Source organism: Serinus canaria, chromosome 2, assembly GCF_022539315.1.
Source record: "Serinus canaria isolate serCan28SL12 chromosome 2, serCan2020, whole genome shotgun sequence".
NCBI lineage: Eukaryota > Metazoa > Chordata > Aves > Passeriformes > Fringillidae > Serinus > Serinus canaria.
Genome location: NC_066315.1, coordinates 15,282,265 through 15,300,122, shown reverse-complemented (window position 1 = coordinate 15,300,122; position 17,858 = coordinate 15,282,265). Strand labels below are relative to the sequence as shown.

Genomic DNA, 17,858 nt, shown 5'->3' with positions numbered 1-17,858 from the left:
TGTCAGGAAAAGTGATTATTGGTCCTCTCACAGGACCAAGCTTTTGCATAGAGCAGATGCTCTGATCAAGCATTGAAAACACCAACTACCTCTAAAGTAATGTTAAATTTTCTAGCTGACATTGCTAAAGGTAAAGTCCCACTCTGCACTGAGCTTTCTGCCATTGCAATGCCCATTTTAATACCCATTTTTCCTTGCATGGCATAGACAAAGTACAGACATCCAGTGTGAACCAACCTGGAACACTTACCTGTCTGTAAATCAGGTGGCTGAAGTGGGTGAATTAATTCTACATCCTTGCAGGGAGCAGTCTGGGGGAGAGAGAAGAAGGGGACCCTGCACAGATGAGTGGCCTGGTGGTGTTGCTTCCATGCAAGGCTGTGGCTGCCTCGTGGTCTATGTTCTTAGGGCACATTGCACAAGGCTGAGTAAGGGGATACACTTAAACAGTTAAGCAAGAGGGCAGGTCACATTCCCTCTCTCTTCCCATCCAAGCTGCCTTGGGTGTCCACATTGGTCTCATGCCCACATTACTGGACTCATTCACAATGTCACAGAGAGGAGGTCAGGAGTGGGAATCGACCCTTGCCCGGGAACCAGCTGTTTCATTGGCTCAGCTGCACAGGAACCCACCTGCCACAGGTGCACAGGCACATCTTTGTGAGCTTCCTTTCAGCCAGCACACACACCTAGAGCACACCTGGCTCCCTGCCATGTTGTTTCTAAGGTCCTGCAGAGGGACGGAGGGAATGGTGTACAAGACACACTGTGCTATGAGAGCAGGTAGGGAAAGCAGCAGTGAGAGCAGGAGAGAAGGACATGGCTGTGAAATGGGCCTTTTACATAAGAGTCCAGGGAAGGAAGCTCTCCTGGAGGTAGAGAAGAAAAGTGAACAAGCACCTAGCTGGCAGGTGTACAGGTGGGTTTTGTACTTCAATCATAAAATCTCAGTGTAGGCCATAGCTTTAATTGGGATGGCAGGTCAGTGTTACCAGTGGCATTTGGATCAAACTTCTGGTTGCTTTTGAGCATGTAACTAGGTTAGTGGGACAGCTATTTAGAACCCATATGCTGCTGCTGCAGCAGCAGATGAAGTTTTCAGCCTGGAATCCCTGATGTACAGCATGCAGCTCACACTTACCTTGGAAGGTGCCAGAACAGTACAACTACTGAGACTGTCGAGTACTCTACCAATCCTGCATTACACTTTGTTTCTAAAGAAAAACTATTGAGCTTATGAAATATTGTTGCCTGTGTTTTAATAGGAATCATCTGAATTCCTGAACAATGGAGAGTATAATGAGTTTGTTGGGGACCTGAGGCCAAGCCACACACAAATCTTGTGTGAAACAAACTGGTGGAACCTCATGCTGTGATTGCATTTCATGAATGCAATCATGATCAAAAGCTGTATTTCAAGCAAGGAAAGGACAATAAGTTACTCTTTCAATATTCAGATTTATCAGGGACTTCAAGAAAGAATTCTTGCAAATGTCTAGATAATTTTTTATTATTTAGAGAAACCCATGTACTTCCTAATTATTTTAATAATAAATGTGCATAGCCTAGCTATTAAGTGCAAAAATTCATAGTGCTGCTGATCAGAATCTGCACCTAAATTTACAGCATGACTAGATGGAGTTGTGGTATTTCTAGAAGAGGGTTTTGGATGAGTTTGAAGGTACAATATATTTGGCAATCCAAGTCTGACTACCTCACTCTGCTTAAGAAATTGAATTGATGCTGTGACTGCTCCTTCAGCAGAGAAACTCACAAAGCAGGGAGAGGTCTGGAAAGATCCCTTTGAGTAAAAAGGGAAGTATTTTTAAGGAATTACTCATGAGTTTGTTTTTAAAAAACACTTCTAAATGGTGATGAGTAGCCTCCTGTAATTTTTTTTCCTATTTGGAATTGCCTTAACATCATTCCAACTCAATTTAGATTCCTAATGAATGTTCTTATTGAACCCTGTGACTTGTCCTAAATATGCCTACTTTCATTTTTAGAACTAATTTGATGTGTGTGTCTATAAATACTCAATTGTTTGGTTGACTCTGTCATCTTCAGAGCAGTGCTGTCTCTGAATCCTCTGTGCATGGGAAAGCAATGTAATTATGCATTGAATTAAAACATTTGGGTTTTCTCATGTGCAAACATTTAAAACAAGCAATTCCACCTGCAGCTTAGCAAGACAGAGCAAAAAAAAAAGTGTCTGAAGAGATAAACTCCTAAATTGTGGATAAGATAGTATATGAAAATTGTTAATCTTTAAAAAATAGACAGTAATGGTTGACAGTCTATCCAGAGGGAAGTGGAAAATGAGGGCACAAGGGAAACTGTGAAGGGACTTTCACAAAGCAGGTAACCTGTGATTCTGTCTAGAGCAGTGAGGGTTAAGCTTAGGAAGTTTGTGGTTATTTAAGGAATTTTAATGAAATCTGCCAGTGAGCAAAGGCTGCAAGCCACCCTCTGTATAAAGGAGGAGGGAGCTCCCATACAGGGAGAACTGGATGACCTTGAGGAGTAATAGAAAAAGGATGTAATGTAATAATACTAAGTGCACAGTTGTGCATTGGGGGCTGATAAATTTTTCTGTCACTTGCAACTGATGAAAACAAAGCCTTTGAATATTAGTTTCTCATGCAGGATTGAGCAACCAGTACAGTATATATGTAAAAAGGCAAATGTGTTACAGATCCCAGCATTCAGCTAGGTATATAATAATGCTTTCTCTATTAAAAAATCGTATTTTCTTAAGATACTGCTAAATATGGAATCAAGACTACCCAATTCTGGTCACTATATACAAAAAAAGATTACTTAAGACTGGAATAAGTAGAGGACATTGTAACAGATAATCAATGAGACTTAGAGCCTGTCCTGAGAAATCTGAATACATGGAGATAACCTCTTTTAAGAAAAATAAGCAAGGTAACTGACACAAGAACACTGGCACAAGAACAAATGGATGGAAACACAGTGACAGACATTTAAACAGGGTTTAAAGGAGCTCTGCCTTCAAAGTCACTAGAAATCCCTGGAGGGGAGGAGCAGGAGGGAATGTAACCAGTTTACAAGCAATCCAATAATATGGTTGCTTATAGAACCATCAGGCTAATGCCAGTCCTGATTCCGTGATTTTACCCTTGGAAATTCACTTGGGAAATAGGCATAGTGGTGGATGTTCACACACAGTTCATTTAAACAAGGATTTTGCTGTTCAGTGAATGCTTTTCTGTACAAAGCCCCTTGTTTAGGGAAGCTTAAGGTGCTGCACTGTCCCAGGCATTAGGAAAGCAACTGGAGATACTGCTAAATAAAGCCAAGGTATTCAAAAGTCTGAATGACTTTGAAGCTCATTCAAATGAGCTGGATCCTTCAGCACTTTTGTCTTAAGTAATTAAGTTAATTTGGCAAAGTAAATTTGGGCTTGGTTTATAGCTCTAGGCCAATATCATTTGCATTTTTCAAACTCATCCTCAGCTAAAAGGAGTAGAAACTGCTTTCACATGGGTAACTGGGTATCTCTCCATCGAGGGTTCTCCAGATGTGTGTCTGTAAGAAAATTAGATATTGTGAGACTGGTAAGAATTACAAGTGTTGGCAGTGTGGGGTCAGGCAGAGAAAAACATCCAGTTAACTGTCTGAGTCTCTGCCCAGTTTCAGATGACACATGGATCCATCTGCTTGTGGCTGCTGTGTGCCATTTTTTCTTTGTGTTTTGATTTTTGTTTAGTTCAATTACCATGTGTTTGCTGTGTAAGGACACACAGTTCTCTCTAATGGACAGCTTATTGCAGCTCTCCATCTTCTATTTGTTATTTGCTGTAGTGGCTAACATTGCTTTTCTTGGCAGTACCTGGAATAATTTCTCTAAGTGCAGTTGTTGGAGACAATTTGCAGCAGGTGGCATGGTGCCTGGTTGTGACACAGCCCAGTTTCTTCACTGTCATTTCAAGGATTTTATTCTCCCCTCAATATGTTAAAAAGATATGTTATTTATGAACAATATATTTATAAACAGGAATACTTATGGAACATATTAGTCAATACATGTTAAAACTCTTTTCAGTGAGATTTATTCTTTGGAAATAGTGATTACAGAATTCATACCCTTGAAAACAAAAGCAGCCATTTAAAATCTGTCCTCAAGAAAGATTTTCTGACAGTAAGATTGTGCAGTTTTTCTTATCAGAATGACATTAAATCATACAGCACACCACTGCTGAGACAAAATGAAGAACCTGGGTTCACTGTGAGGATTTGTATCTGTTACACCTGTCTACACAGTTTACTAAAGGCTTTAAGACCATTATACGTTTTCTTATGCCCAGCTGGGATAGTCACAATGGCTGAATACCATAATTTGTTCTCTTTTTTTATTGATTGGAGAAAAAAAAAAAATCTTGCTTACAAGGAGGAACACTTCCTCCAAAAATGTCTCTGTAGACAGTTGGGATCTACTTTAGACCATTATGGCACCTACATTTTACAGTTAAAATTTGCATATTTCAAAAAATATTTTGTTTCATCTAAATAGGCAATTTTCTTGTTTTGAAAAGACATAGTATAAAATTAAATTATCTGGTACTCCTATTAGCATATTATAAACTGTGCAAGATCCAGAGAACAGTGCAGTAACAACAACAGCGTTGTCATGCAGAAGGTTTCTAGGTGGAGTGTACATACAGTACTGCATTTGATGACATTTTAATACTTATGAAGAACCATTCAATATAGATTATATTAAATGTACTTGCTTAGTAGAGCATTTTGAAGGCAGTCAGTAATCTAATGCAAAAATGTGTCACAGTCAGTTCCAAACAAGTTTCAAATTATGTTAGGTTTGGCTTCCTGAGTTTCTTTGGGTTATTTCTTAGCTCATTCTTAGGGAAAATATTTTCTTTGGTATCTCTGTTAGACTATCTTTCAGTAAATTGGTTATGTCTTGGGTTTATTTGATTTGTAGCAGAGACATCCACAGTTCTGTAAACCAGATGTTGCTTTCAGTTTTCAGAAGGAGTTCTCCCTTGAAGATAAAGAAGAACTTGCGAACAGCACAAAGGATATTGATGCTAATCTCTTAGCAGTACTTCCCAAAGGTAGGTGAGGGAGACATACTGTGAACACAAGTGGTAATTTAACAGCATGAGAAGTTTCATCTATGCAAGTACAATGCACAGTTAAAATCACTCTGGCACAGATGTTTTGTAAATGAGTTTTCCCTGTGAAGTATGCATGAAGGATGAAATGGGATGAACCACAATGCTCTTTTACAAGACCTTCCTGCATCCCTGCTGTATAAAGTTCTGCTTTGTTTACCTGTTTCAGTAAGTTAGTAGTTGAAATCCAAAACTTCAGAAAGTTGTTTTTTTTTTTTTTAACAAATAGATTAATCCTGAGTTCAAAAGTATTAACTTGACTTGTAAAGAATCATATCTCTTTCCAGGCTCCTGTGGTGGTTGGTGGAGTCACTGTGCTTGCATGACCTATTGACTTGAATTTTTGTCTTGCATGCTAAAAGGCCTGCAGTACATATGGAGCTTAGTTTGTGGGATATTTTATATTTTCCTTCTATCTTAGTCTGAGTAATTTCTGAAGAGAACAGCAGTTCCATCTTTATCATTTGACACAGTGGAGGTAGAGGCAAGAATTTATTCTCCTGAATTATTTAGAGAAAATCATAATGTGCTTGACCCCCAAAGAGTGACATTTGACTGAAGAACCATGTGCAACTGGCACAAAGATGTTCCTTTCATTCAAGGATGCTATGGACATCAGCACTTGGATTAAAACTGTGTGTGTGTGTATGTTCTGGTGGTATTTACTCTTTTCAGACAAGCTACAAGGCTAAATGCACTAGTTCAAATATAAAGGAACTGGCTTGCTCTTTTAATGTCATTTGTTGCAGAGTTCCTCTGGAAAGGAGCATAACATTTAAGTGCTATATAAGTGACATGCTTGCTTTTAAATATGATCATTACAGATGTTCAGAAAGAAACATTGTTGGCAAAATGATGGAATAGAATGATGTGCATTTATGCACTACAGACTTCTGACAGCACCAGACAGGAATAATCCATAGTCCCTCACTATTCCTTGCACTTAGCCTTACAGTCAGGTGAGCAGGAACTTAACTGAGCCTTCACTTGAGAAACCTTATCTGTAAGTTGCTTCACAGTGAACTAATTTCTATTCCAGAATGTTTCTATTTTTCAAAGAAATAGTCTCATAATGAAGGAATCATATTTGGTGACTTAAGAAACAGCACTGGGAGCTTTTGGTTGCATTGCAACGGGACTACTTAGAGGCCAGGGCTTTTTGAAAATCCAGGTTATTTTCTAGAGCCTTTCTAGAGTTAATTTTGATCCAGCCTTGCACATGTTGAGAAATTGAAGGAATACGTTTACTTTTCAATGGATACAGACTGAACTGAGGCCTGCAGTTGGGCATTGAACATGTCAATACACCTTTGATAGCATAAACAGAAGATAAATGCTTTTCCAGTCTAGTTTTAAGACCATCACCTTTCCAGTTGTGGAGAGGAGGAAGTAGGAATGAGGCTGGTAGGTTTTGCTATTCTGTTAAACTTTCCTCAAAATGAAAATGTGTGGTACCTGTTTTGCAATGGTTATTTACCATGTCTGAGAAATTAATCCTCTGGCAGGTAACCTTTTGATTCATTGTGAAGTCTATCCAGGCTTCACAAGTGTACAATGCTCCCCTTCTATTATGAACTTTTGGAAGGCTTAATTGAGTTTTTACAGCTTCTGTATTGTAAAAAGGAGACTGCTGTCACATGGCTGCAACTTTATTCACGTGTCCCCTCTGCAGCTGTCAAAAAGGGCTTTCAGCATAAACATGTTTTTATTCTGCAGCAGGCTTCTGAAAGATTTCTATAAGAAATATTCCACCTTAATTTAGAGAGTTTTTAAAATATAAGATGTGCTCCAAATGTACTTTTGGTTTTTCATTCTGGGTCAACATACAGAACAATACTGTTTTTGCTAAATAAAAGTATTCCAAAGTAAATTTTGTTTTGAAGGACTACAGTTGCCAAAGTTAAGATGCCTCTTGACAGTTTATCTCAGAGGGTGTCCTACCACAGCATCCTGCTCAACATCCTAAAATAAACCCTCAAGTTCAGAGCTGTTTCTGAGCTGTGGCTGTTGTTCCTCTTGCCCTTAACTCACCAATGGTGCTTACAAATGTGTTGCCATGAAGTAATCTAGATAAGGAGCTTTTCCTGTGAAATTAATTATTTTAAGCTTCTTAGTCTTTTCTTGTGTGCTGAATCAGATTTTTGTGCTACTTTTTAGGTAGAAGTGTTGCTGTTCTTTTGTGCTCCCATGGTGTTGCTTGTGATGGTCGCATGGGAAAACATCCCATGGACAGATGGGAGCTGGCACCAACATACTCAAATTGTAAACTTAAAAGGAGAAACCTGGTCACCTAAATTTGCAAGGGCCAACCAGTGTCCTTGGGAGTGAAATGTCTCCAACTGGTTTTTATGTTTTGAATTAAATTATTTTATTCATCAAAAAGAACCCAATAGACTAGAAGATTTTCTACATTTTGTCTTCTTTTGGTTTTGCCTTTTCTGTGCTTCTTTTCCCCTCCTTACCAAAACAAGAATATTGCTGGAACTGTTTTCCCCAGAAAAATTCTGCAGATGTTGTCCAACCTAGCTGAAATTACTTCTGTAATCTCAAGCTTGGAAAAAGTGTAAGGCAGCATAGGGTAGTCCCATGCTATTTTTGTCCCATGTTGTTTGGGGAGGTGTTGGGAGACATTTTTCATGAGACCAGTGCTCTTTTTAGGACTGCAAAGTGGTAGTTGAATCTCTGGAACTTCAGCTAGCATGTAGCAAGAGAGTGTTGAGCTAATGCTTTAGGAGTTCTTTGGATGCTCCACATTTCTTGTATGTGGACAACTTATGGTCAAGTTTCCTTTTCTGGAGGAGGGGGGAGAGAGGACTTTCACTAATAAATGAAGCTGTGCTTTAGAGGTTTTCTAAAGCTTGTAAAAAACCTGTTCTCTGATGGTGGTTTTGGTGACTGTATAATTAGTGACTAGGGGGAAAAAAAAGGATCAGGATTGGGATGGAATGTGATTTTAATAACTCTGAGCTCTGGAGGCCTTTGACTTGTCTGAAGACAGACAATTATGGGTTCTGTTTTGACAATGTAATGTTTATATAGCCAACACATGGAACAGAGTAATTCTAATAGCTAGTGGAACATCATTAAACAATAGATTTGGGGAGGTGAGAGCAAAGTCTTTATGAGAAATCATTTCCTTTGGTGTGAAGGAGAGCAGCCTTCCTGAAATGAAGGCTGGTTTCAAATGGCTGGTTCTATTGCCAGCACAGCTTGAGTAGACAGGGCAGCAGTGGAAACTCCTCATGCATTGAGAGAAAAGTCTGTGAAAACACAACATAAAGGCTCATCTTTGCTTTGGTGTTGGTTCAGGATCAGAATGTGTTAATTCTTGCTGATCCTGCACATTTTATCTGTAGTCCTACTTTTAGGCTTCTCAGCATGTAAGGTTGATGTGACAGTCAATGTCAACAGTATCTGTGAGGTGTGAGCACTGGTATTGAGTACAGCAAACTTCCTGGATGAGTCAGCTGAGCTGGAACCCTGACCAAGCCGTGCATGTTAAGTTCTTGCAGTAGAGGGAAGGCAGAAAAGGTGCATCTGACCTATAAAAGGGCAGTGTTTCAGTAATATTTATCTTCTAAGTATCTAGAGCAATGAGATCTGGTAGCAAGAAAAATAAGGTGATAGGTTTACCTCTGCAGTGGAACAATGTCAGCTAGGCACTCCTGACTCATCAGGTGTTTCTGATGGCAATCTCTGCCAATTTAGCAGGCATAGACTTTCGCTTGCTTTAACTTTTGGTCCCTGGGTCACCAGGGTTAGAGCCCCAGAGGTGCACTGGCTCGAGAATAGGTGCACACAGCTTTCAGCACCATGTTTGCCAAGGCCACAATGTGTGGATGTGCATGTCTGTGTGTTAGGCACACCCCACCCCAGTCCACTGCTTCCCTGGACAGCCTGGGAGTTTCTCTTCCTGGAGGTAAGAAGTCTCACTGCACTTATTTGTGTGGCACTCACTGCTCCAGTGTGGTCTGCACATGCACGTGTGTGTGTATATATAGGGATTACTTCATCTATCGTGCCTCCCCTTGGTTCACTACAATTTTGTGGACTGTGGCAGCTGTCTGCTGGCACTTAACACCAGCAAAGGGCTCAGGGGAAGAGAAGGAAAGTAAGTACAATTAAAACTACAAGGGAAAGGTAGCAAAGTAGCAAGTGATTAGGCATGCAAGAGTACCATGATGGTGCATGGTAATTTTCACTTCAGCAGTGAGTCACTGGGATTTGATCAATATAAGGGTGTGGAGGAAAGTAAGGAGGAGGGGACCTCTCCCTTACTGCTTCTCTTTAAACATGGTCAGTCCCTGACCTTTGAGTAGGCAGAGTAAGCAGACTTTCCATACTGCCTGGTTTTGAAATGGGTTACTAGGGCACATAAGTTTGACTTTAGCTATCAAAATACAACTTGTCCAGTATATACTAGATCTTGAAAACTTCTGGAATGGGCATGGCAGATTTGGGATTAGCCTGGAAGTACGTGGAGGGGAGGAGTACTTGATGGTCACACCTTTGTGCCTAATGCACTTTTGACAGCACAACCTTAATAAACTAGGAAAACAAGAGGAAAATGCTCATTTCCTCACAAAAGCTATTTCAAACCACTGAACTTTATTTGACTGTTCCTTCCTATTCTAAATCATTTTAGCAAGTTTCTGAAACTTACTGTTTTATAAGCTACATAATGTTTTGTTGTCTCAGTTTCAGAATTAAGAAAACTCTTTGAACCAAACAACCAAGATTTTTTGGAAATGAAAAGGTAAAGGAAAAAAGTGTTTGGCCTGTAAAACAAAACACACAGCTTGTTTTGTTACCTCCTCATAGAAACTCTGCCCTCGAATCTTCAAGATGCCTGTTTTCACATTTTTCACATATTTTTCAGAAAAGAAAGAATAGCTAGGCGCTTAGAGGGAATTGAGAATGATACACAGCCTATGCTTCTACAAAACTGCCCAGGATCAGTCACACACCGTTTGCTAGAGGAAGATACACCAAGATATATGCGAGCAACTGACCCATACAGCCCCCACTTAGGTGAGTGGCACATGGCAGTCGGTCTTGCACTGCTGAGGTACTTCATGTTTGCTACACTATCAGCCTAGAAGCTCTTCTACAGAAGAGCTCTGACAGGTTGTTTTTGGTTTTTTTTTTAATTTGCCTTTTAAGTCTTCACTTGTCTTACTTGAAAAATGTTGATTGTTCTTATTGCATTAAAATAACTGAATTGAGAACTATTACTTATTAAAGAATTATTCCGAATACATATTTCTTAATTGTTTGTATGTGCTTCTGGAGGCAAAAGTGCAAAAATATAATGTGTCTGTGCAGTCACTTTGACTTGTAAGAAAATGGAAAGCTTTTAGTTCAATCAGTTTGAGGGGTGGGTGGGCTACCTGGAGTTTTGGGAAGGACTTGCTCATATATTTCGTACTTTTGACAGGAAGATCAAATGAAGAAGAGGAAACTTCAGACTCTTCTGTAGAGAAACACCCCAGATCATCCAGATACCGATCAGAAACCATAGGAGGTAATACAGAGCCCTTGTACAGTACAGCAAACATGGATGTCCAGGAACTAGAGTCAAAAGCAGAGAGAATAGCTAGGTACAAGGCAGAGAGGCGACGCCAGCTGGCAGAAAAGTATGGATTAGCTCTTGAGTCTGACTTGGATTCTGACTACTCATCCAGATATACCCGGGCAAGGAAAGATCCTGACAGCGTGGAAAGAAAGGGAGTGAAAAGTGAAAGGCAAGATGATGAAAACAAGGACTATGGCACCCTCTATTTTTCCAGGACTGAGACAAAGTCATCAAAGAGTGTGATTTCTGACTCCAAAGAGTACTCCAGCCGTGAAGATAAAGATGACCTCTCAAATGAAAAGGGTGTTAGAAAAGCAGATGACAGTGCCATTAGACAGGCTTCTGAGCCTTCAGCAACCTTGGATAGTTCTGTCTCCCTTTCCCTTTCTGGACGAGACTCTTCCTGCTATAATGAAGTGCCAATGCCACCAAAGAAAGCCCCCCGAGAGACCCTCTCTTCACCAAAGCGGGCAGCCTCACCCACCCACTTGCAGAATGACCAGCCCTTGCACAGTAACAGCAGACAAAGGTAAGTATGATTTCTATTTTTTGTTTTGCTGTAGATTCCTTTATCTTAATCAGCTTCTGCATCAGCATCTACACTATTAATGTATTTATTATCCTGAAGAATGTATTTAGTTGCTTTGGATGTCTCAGGCTGGATTAGTTGGGTTTATTGTATCACAGTGTGTGTCTGATACAAGGAAGTGGCTATGTATTTCTCTAATTAGCTATGTCCTTGGTTTCACTTTCTATTTATAGAATTTTTGCTAAAATTAGGCCCTTTGTAGGGAAGACACAAACTGGAAATTGAAGGAGTTATGGTTCTAAATCTCCTTGGGTTCTGTTTTTTGGTTTTTTAATAACCTGTTAGAGGAAATCTTTAACCTTCTTTCTTTTATACCTTGTAATTGTTGGCTGGGAGCTTCCAAGTAGAGGCAAGCTGCTTCTCATTGAAGATTTGACTATCTTTATGATGGCTTCTGCCAAAATAAAACAGTGTGCAAACTTAAAAGCTGAAGAGCATCTTGGGTCAGTTGAAATAATAGTTGATTTGTTTTCCTGATGTGAAAATATAAAAACCCTTTTGAAATGTGGTAGTCAATTTTTCAGATAATATCAGGCATATACGTGCATGAAAGGGCAGAGGGGAAAGTTAAAATTCTATGCTGAATTACTTTAGACCTGACAAATTTACTATGGTAATAGGGTAACAAGATTCTTCCAAAAGGAAAAAATAGTTAGTTTCCACTAATTTTGCATTACAATTTCTCAGTATGGTGTAGAAATACTGTCAAATTCTTATGCTGACTGAAAATAATGTGTGACTAAGAATTTTTTTGAAGTATGATTTTCTCTAAGTGTGAGTCTTTAATTTCTTGGTAGGAGGATAGATATAAAATAATAAGTTAAAATGTTGCAACTAAAAATTATGTAAATGAGAACTTAATTTTATACATATGTGCGTGATGCTGAACAGTGTTGACTGTTTTTAAGAAACAGAGGTAACTGGTATAAACTCAACCTTTTATGCTTTCCATAGTGCACAAGAGCTTTTCCATTCCCAATTGTGAGAAATCAGGAAAAAAAAGGAAAGACACCAACATGGATTATTAAAGAAGTAATGCACAGTAGTGAGCAGAGACAGGTGTTTTGGGAAGAGTATAAGGACACTGCCCAGTTGTGTAGAGATGAGGTTAGGAGGGGCAAGGTGAAGCTGGAACTGAATTTGACAAGGAATGCAAAGCATAGCAAGGACTTCTACAGGGATGTTAGCTGGATATGGAAGGTCAAAGCAAAACTGGTAACAAGGGATGAGGAGAAGGCTCAACTTGTTGCCTCAGCCTTCAATGGGAACCTCTGTTTCCACACCTCATGAGTGGGTAGACAGCAGTGTGGTGACTGGGGAAGCAAAGTCCCTCCCACTGTAAGAAAAAAATCGTGTTCCTGACTGCCTGAGGAAACTGGACAAAAATAAGGCTGCAGGACCCAGTTAGATTTATCCTGGAGTCTTGAGGGAATTGGCTGATATATTTCCATGATATCTGAGCAGTCAGGTGAAGTCCCAAGTGACTGGAAAAAGGGAAACATTGCACCCATCTTTAAAAAGGGTAGAAAGGAGGATACTGGAAACTGCTGCCCTGTCAGCCTCACCTCTGTGCCTGGGAAGATCATGGAACAGATCCTCTCAGAAGCTATGCTAAGGTACATGGAGAACAGGGAGGTGATTTGAGACAGCCAGCACAGCTTCTTCAAGGCAAGTCCTGCCTGACCCATCTAGTGGCCTTCTATGGTTGAGTGACTACAATAAGGGGACAAGGGAAAGGCTACAGATGTCTCTGTCTGTGCTCCTGCAAGAGCACACAGTGCCCCACAGCATCCTGCTCTCTAAATTGAAGATCTATGGATAGATTGTTCAGAAGATGAGGAATTGGTTGGACAGCTGCATCCAGAGAGTAGTGGTCAACAACTCAGAGTCCTGATGGACATCAGTGACAAGTAGTGTCCCTAAAGGGTCTCTGTGGGGACCAGGGTTATTTAATGTCTTCCTTAATGACACAAGGGGGTTGAGTGCACCCTCAGCAGTTTTGCAGATGACACCAAGGTGAGTGGTGTGGTTGACACTCCTGATGGGTGGGATAATCACCCAGAGGGACATGGACAAGCTTGAGAAGTGGGCTCATCAGAGTCTCATGAGGGCTTTGGTAAGGCCAAGTGCAAAGTCCTGCACCTGGGCTGGGGCAAGCCCCAGTAGTACCAGTACAGGCTGGAGTTGAAGGGATTGAGAGCAGCTCTGCCAGGAACTTCGGGGAACTGGTTCGGGGCTGCACATGAGCTGGCAATGTGCACCTCCAGCCCGGAAAGCTAAATGTGTCCTGGACCACATCAATGGGATCATGGTCAGCAGGTTGAGAGAGGTGATTCTGCCCCCCTAAATCACTCTCTTGAGATCCCACCTGGAATACTGTATCTGTAATCCTCAGCACAGGAAAGACATGGAGTGTTGGAGCAAGTCCAGAAGAGAGCCACAAAAATAATCAGAGCAATGGGGTACCTTTCCTATGAGGAAAGGCTGAGAGAGTTGGGGTTGTTTAGCTTGGAAAAGAAAAGGCTCCAGGGAGACCTGATTTCAGCCTTTCAGTGCTGCAGTAGGTGATTACAAGGTTGGGACAGACATTTTAACAGGGACACTCCTCCTTTCTTATAGGACAAGGAGGAGTGGTTTGAACTAAAAGAGGGATAGATTGATACTAGATTTAAAGAAGAAAATTTTTTACAAGAAGGCTGGTAAAACACTGGCACAGGTTGTCCAGAGAGAAGATAGATGCCCCATCCCTGGAAGCATTCATGGTGATGTTGAATGGGACTCTGAGCAACCTGATCTAGTCGAAGTGTCCCTGCTCATTGCAGAGAGATTGGACTAAATGACCTTTAAAGGCCCCATCCAACTCAAACTATTCTGTGATTCTGTGAGCAAGTAAAAATGTAATACAAATTGTTGACTGCATTATCTCTAATTTCAGATTTTTTTCTCAGATGAGGCTTGGGTCAGTATTTGCATAAAAGAAATTTCCCCTAATTGCTGTCTGTCTATCTTTTGAAGGAAACCATCTGCACCCACCAAGATGTGGTGTAGTACTTAAAGCAGCCAAGAGCTTAAATGTGGGATTTGGTCTCTTGTTTGGATACACATGTAGGCAGCAGCTGGTATTTTAAAGGCCACACTGCCAAAAGCCCACTCTTTAATACCCCTGACACTTTCAGTGCCAGTGTGTACTCCCTGGTATGATATTCAGGGATATAAGAATAACCTCTCTGAAACTCTTGTCCCTGATTCTGAGTGGTAAAAAAGTAATTGTGTCCATGCAGTCCATTTAAAATTACTCTGTGATGGTCTCCTATAAAGCTATTTGCACAAGAGAAAAAAAGGCTAACTCCAGTTTTTCAGGTGACTGCTGCTCTGAAGTCAGTTCCACATTATATACAGGCTATAAAATCGGTTTCGTTAAATTTAAATTTCCTGAGTTTAAACTGGGAAAAAATGCAGCTCGCATTGGAATATATATAAAAGCTTTTCTGCCTTCAGTACTAAGATTTAATAATTAATCCAGTTACCCATCACTGAGGAGGTATCATTTGACATTGCCTGCATTTGGCTCCTGAAAGGCTGATTAAATTCAAAATGTGGCTTGCGTTCTTCTGATTACACTCTTCAAAGGATGAATGATCAAGTACAAATAATTACTGCTTGGGCCGTGCCCACTATAAAATTGTGCCAAAGTACACATTAAAAGAGAAGGAAGTTCCTGTGCTTCAAAACAATTCCAGCTAGCTGCTTCTAGTCAGCTTCTGTGAAAAGGTCTTGCCTCCTATTTGGTCAGTTCCGTTAGGGATTCAAAAACATTTGGAAAAACAGAAGGTGTTTCAACAGTTGGTGTTTGCTGTTCTAAGATAGATTTGGATTCAATGACAACAGTAGGTGAGTTCTCAAATTTAAACTTACTTGCATCAAATACACTGTTATCTCCAGAACAGTTGTTGATTTAACCTTTTCCAACTATTTTTCATAAAAGAGTAGCTAAGAAAAATTGAAGTATATGAACGGGTACTTAATTTGGGGTTTTTGTCCCAAATGGCTCTTCTCCAATAGAAAAGTTCTTTCATAAGTAATGGAAAGCATCCTGGATGCTTGTCACCTCTGGGGAGTGAGTTTGTAAACATTAATGTGGCAGGACAGGCTGTGCTTGCAAGATTAGAAGTACTTGATGTGTTCTACTGTTGCTGGGGGATTGTAGGTGAATGTGAGTTTTAGGAAAGTTTTTGAGAAACTTTATGTAGGAAGCCTGAAAGCAGCCTTTCTTGCACTGCTGCAGAGCTTTAAAAGCTCTTTTTTTTTTTTTTTATGCTTTAAACTCCAAAATGTGAACAGAATAAAGTCAAGGCAAGATTAAAATAGGGGTCACTTTTTTCCCTAAGTTTTTCCTTTGCCAAGTCACCCAGTAACACAGTGTCTTTGGCTTGTGCTAACCAGTTGGGCATTTCTGAAGCTCTGTGATACAAGGGTTACAAGAGGACAGAGGGATTTCAGATTCTCCTGAGAATTCCTTAGGAAATATGATGTAGCCATGTGAGTTTTTCACTTCATTCCTATTGCTCCTTTGTTTTGGTTGCAGCAGTCTTTAGCACTTTAATTCACAAATCAAAGGAATTATTTTAACAGCTTTTACAGATGTTCTTACACAAACTGACCCACAATGGAAAATGCAAAAATCAGGTTGTGTAGTTGCTTTCCCTTCTCAATTTTTGGACACTGTGCACTTGGTAAAGTTACCTCTGCAGAATCTTTACCACTTAGCATACTTTATATATGTTTGCAGGATTATATAATAATTTCTTTCCCAGTTTATCACCTTTGAATTGGATTAGTGTGCATTGCTTTTGTTTTCTAGAACTGTCCTCTGCAACTGAGTAATCAAAATTAAAAAGCAGTGGGGAAGGGAGATTGGGAGAAATAATGGGAGCATGTATTGAGATCTCAGAAATTACCTAAGTTCTGTTTTCTGTAGTAGTGCAGGGAAAGCAAAACCTGAATGGTTTCTTCAGAAAGATTCGGAAGGGGACACACCTTCACTTATCAGCTGGCCCTCCAGGTATCATCAAACATAGCTGTGTGGCTAACAACCAGACTGCAAACCCCCCCTTCTTTCCTTTTACTCTCTACTTTTAACACTTGCCTTTAATTTTCCTTTAACAGCAGCAAGTAAGAAAGTGGTGGTTTTTTGTGAATAAAAAGCCTGTGAAACTTTTCTGAAGCATCTGCTTTTATTCTAACTTAGACCCAACTGGTATTTTGGTGAAGAAGTACAAATTCTCCAAGCTTCTTCCACAACTACTATCATTCTGGCTTCCACTAGATTTTATAACTTCTTATTTTATCTCATTTTGTGCTCTCCAAACCAGCATATTTTTTACTGTGCACCCTTCCATCTTAGCATTCCCTACAAGTAACTCCTTGAATTCCAAAGGAGATGGTACAAGAGAAGTAAAAGAAAAATTACATGGAAAAGTAAAACAAAATCATGGTCAAAGCTACAGGCAGCTGCTTTCTCCTGGTTTGGTAACATTTACAGTAAGCCCACCATGAAAAGCATTGCAGGAAGACTGTTTTTCATGTTCCTGTTTAAAGTAATACCTATAACCCAGTACTAACATTGGTGTGGATGTTCTGGAGAATGCTTGGTACATGTAGTTCAAAGCATACTTCTTCAGACTTAACACACTTTGTGTGCTTAAGCAACTTTCCCTGACAAGTGCATCAATCTTCAGAGGTAAGAAGCACCACAATGTTAGAAAGAGTGGTGTTTCAAATAACTTTGGATATCCTGAATTGTTCTCTTAGATAATTTGCCTTTTTTCCCCCTAAATCTTACTTTTTAATTTTTTCTTAATGATGTAAACTCCAAAAAGTCTGTTGGTAGCAAGCCTGGAATTGCACATACCTTGAGCTGGATTACTTACTTTCAAACAGTAGTTTGCTAGCTTGACTCTCTCTCTTTCCTCAAAACTAAAATTATTATTTCATACCCATTTGTGAGGGGAGGAAGTACAGGACTTTCATTTTTAATACTGTGTGTGTTATCTACGGACACTCACCCTGTGAGGTGTCTGAGCCTTGGTGAGGCTGTGAAAGTGCTGGAGAGCTTTACCTGCAGCAGTAGCCCCAGAGCAAAGGCTGCCCCCAGCTGCACGTGCTTGCCTCCCACTGTGCTGCTGTATTCCCTTTAGAAAGGTTAAATAAAACTCTGTTTTGCATGGATGTTGAACAAGTCCAGAGGTGTTTCTAGAAAACACACTCAAGTAAGGTAACTTTTGGGAACAACTTTTTGCAAGTTTTGCATGTCAGAATGTAATGAAACATTTTAAAACAGAGTGCTTGTTTCAGTTTTTAAATGCCTTTTTCCCTGCAAGCTCTCTGAAGAGCAACAGCCATGCCATAGTTTTGGGTTTAGGACTTGCCCTTTCCATGTGTTTATTCACTTACTGAAACAGGTTACACTACATTGATTTTTCAGGTCTCCTAAATGATATACAAAAACACAAGCAAACCAGTCTCTGGCAAA

The 17,858-nt window shown here is 40.0% G+C and overlaps 1 protein-coding gene across 10 annotated transcripts in view; it reads left to right on the top strand.

Annotated features, from left to right (window-relative positions):
* Positions 1–17,858, top strand: part of SVIL (supervillin) — a 134,294-nt gene that overhangs the window by 69,855 nt on the left and 46,581 nt on the right. For 5 of the 10 annotated variants that reach the window (XM_030229977.2, XM_018909269.3, XM_018909267.3 and 2 more), the window contains 5 exons: positions 5,011–5,102; positions 9,861–9,918; positions 10,042–10,193; positions 10,600–11,266; positions 16,305–16,388. In XM_030229977.2, the coding sequence (XP_030085837.2) occupies positions 9,911–9,918; positions 10,042–10,193; positions 10,600–11,266; positions 16,305–16,388 (911 nt within the window). In that variant the 5' untranslated portion in view covers positions 5,011–5,102; positions 9,861–9,910. The remainder of the gene's footprint in view (positions 1–5,010; positions 5,103–9,860; positions 9,919–10,041; positions 10,194–10,599; positions 11,267–16,304; positions 16,389–17,858) is intronic. The other 5 variants (XM_018909275.3, XM_018909274.3, XM_018909273.3 and 2 more) reach the window with 2 other exon arrangements.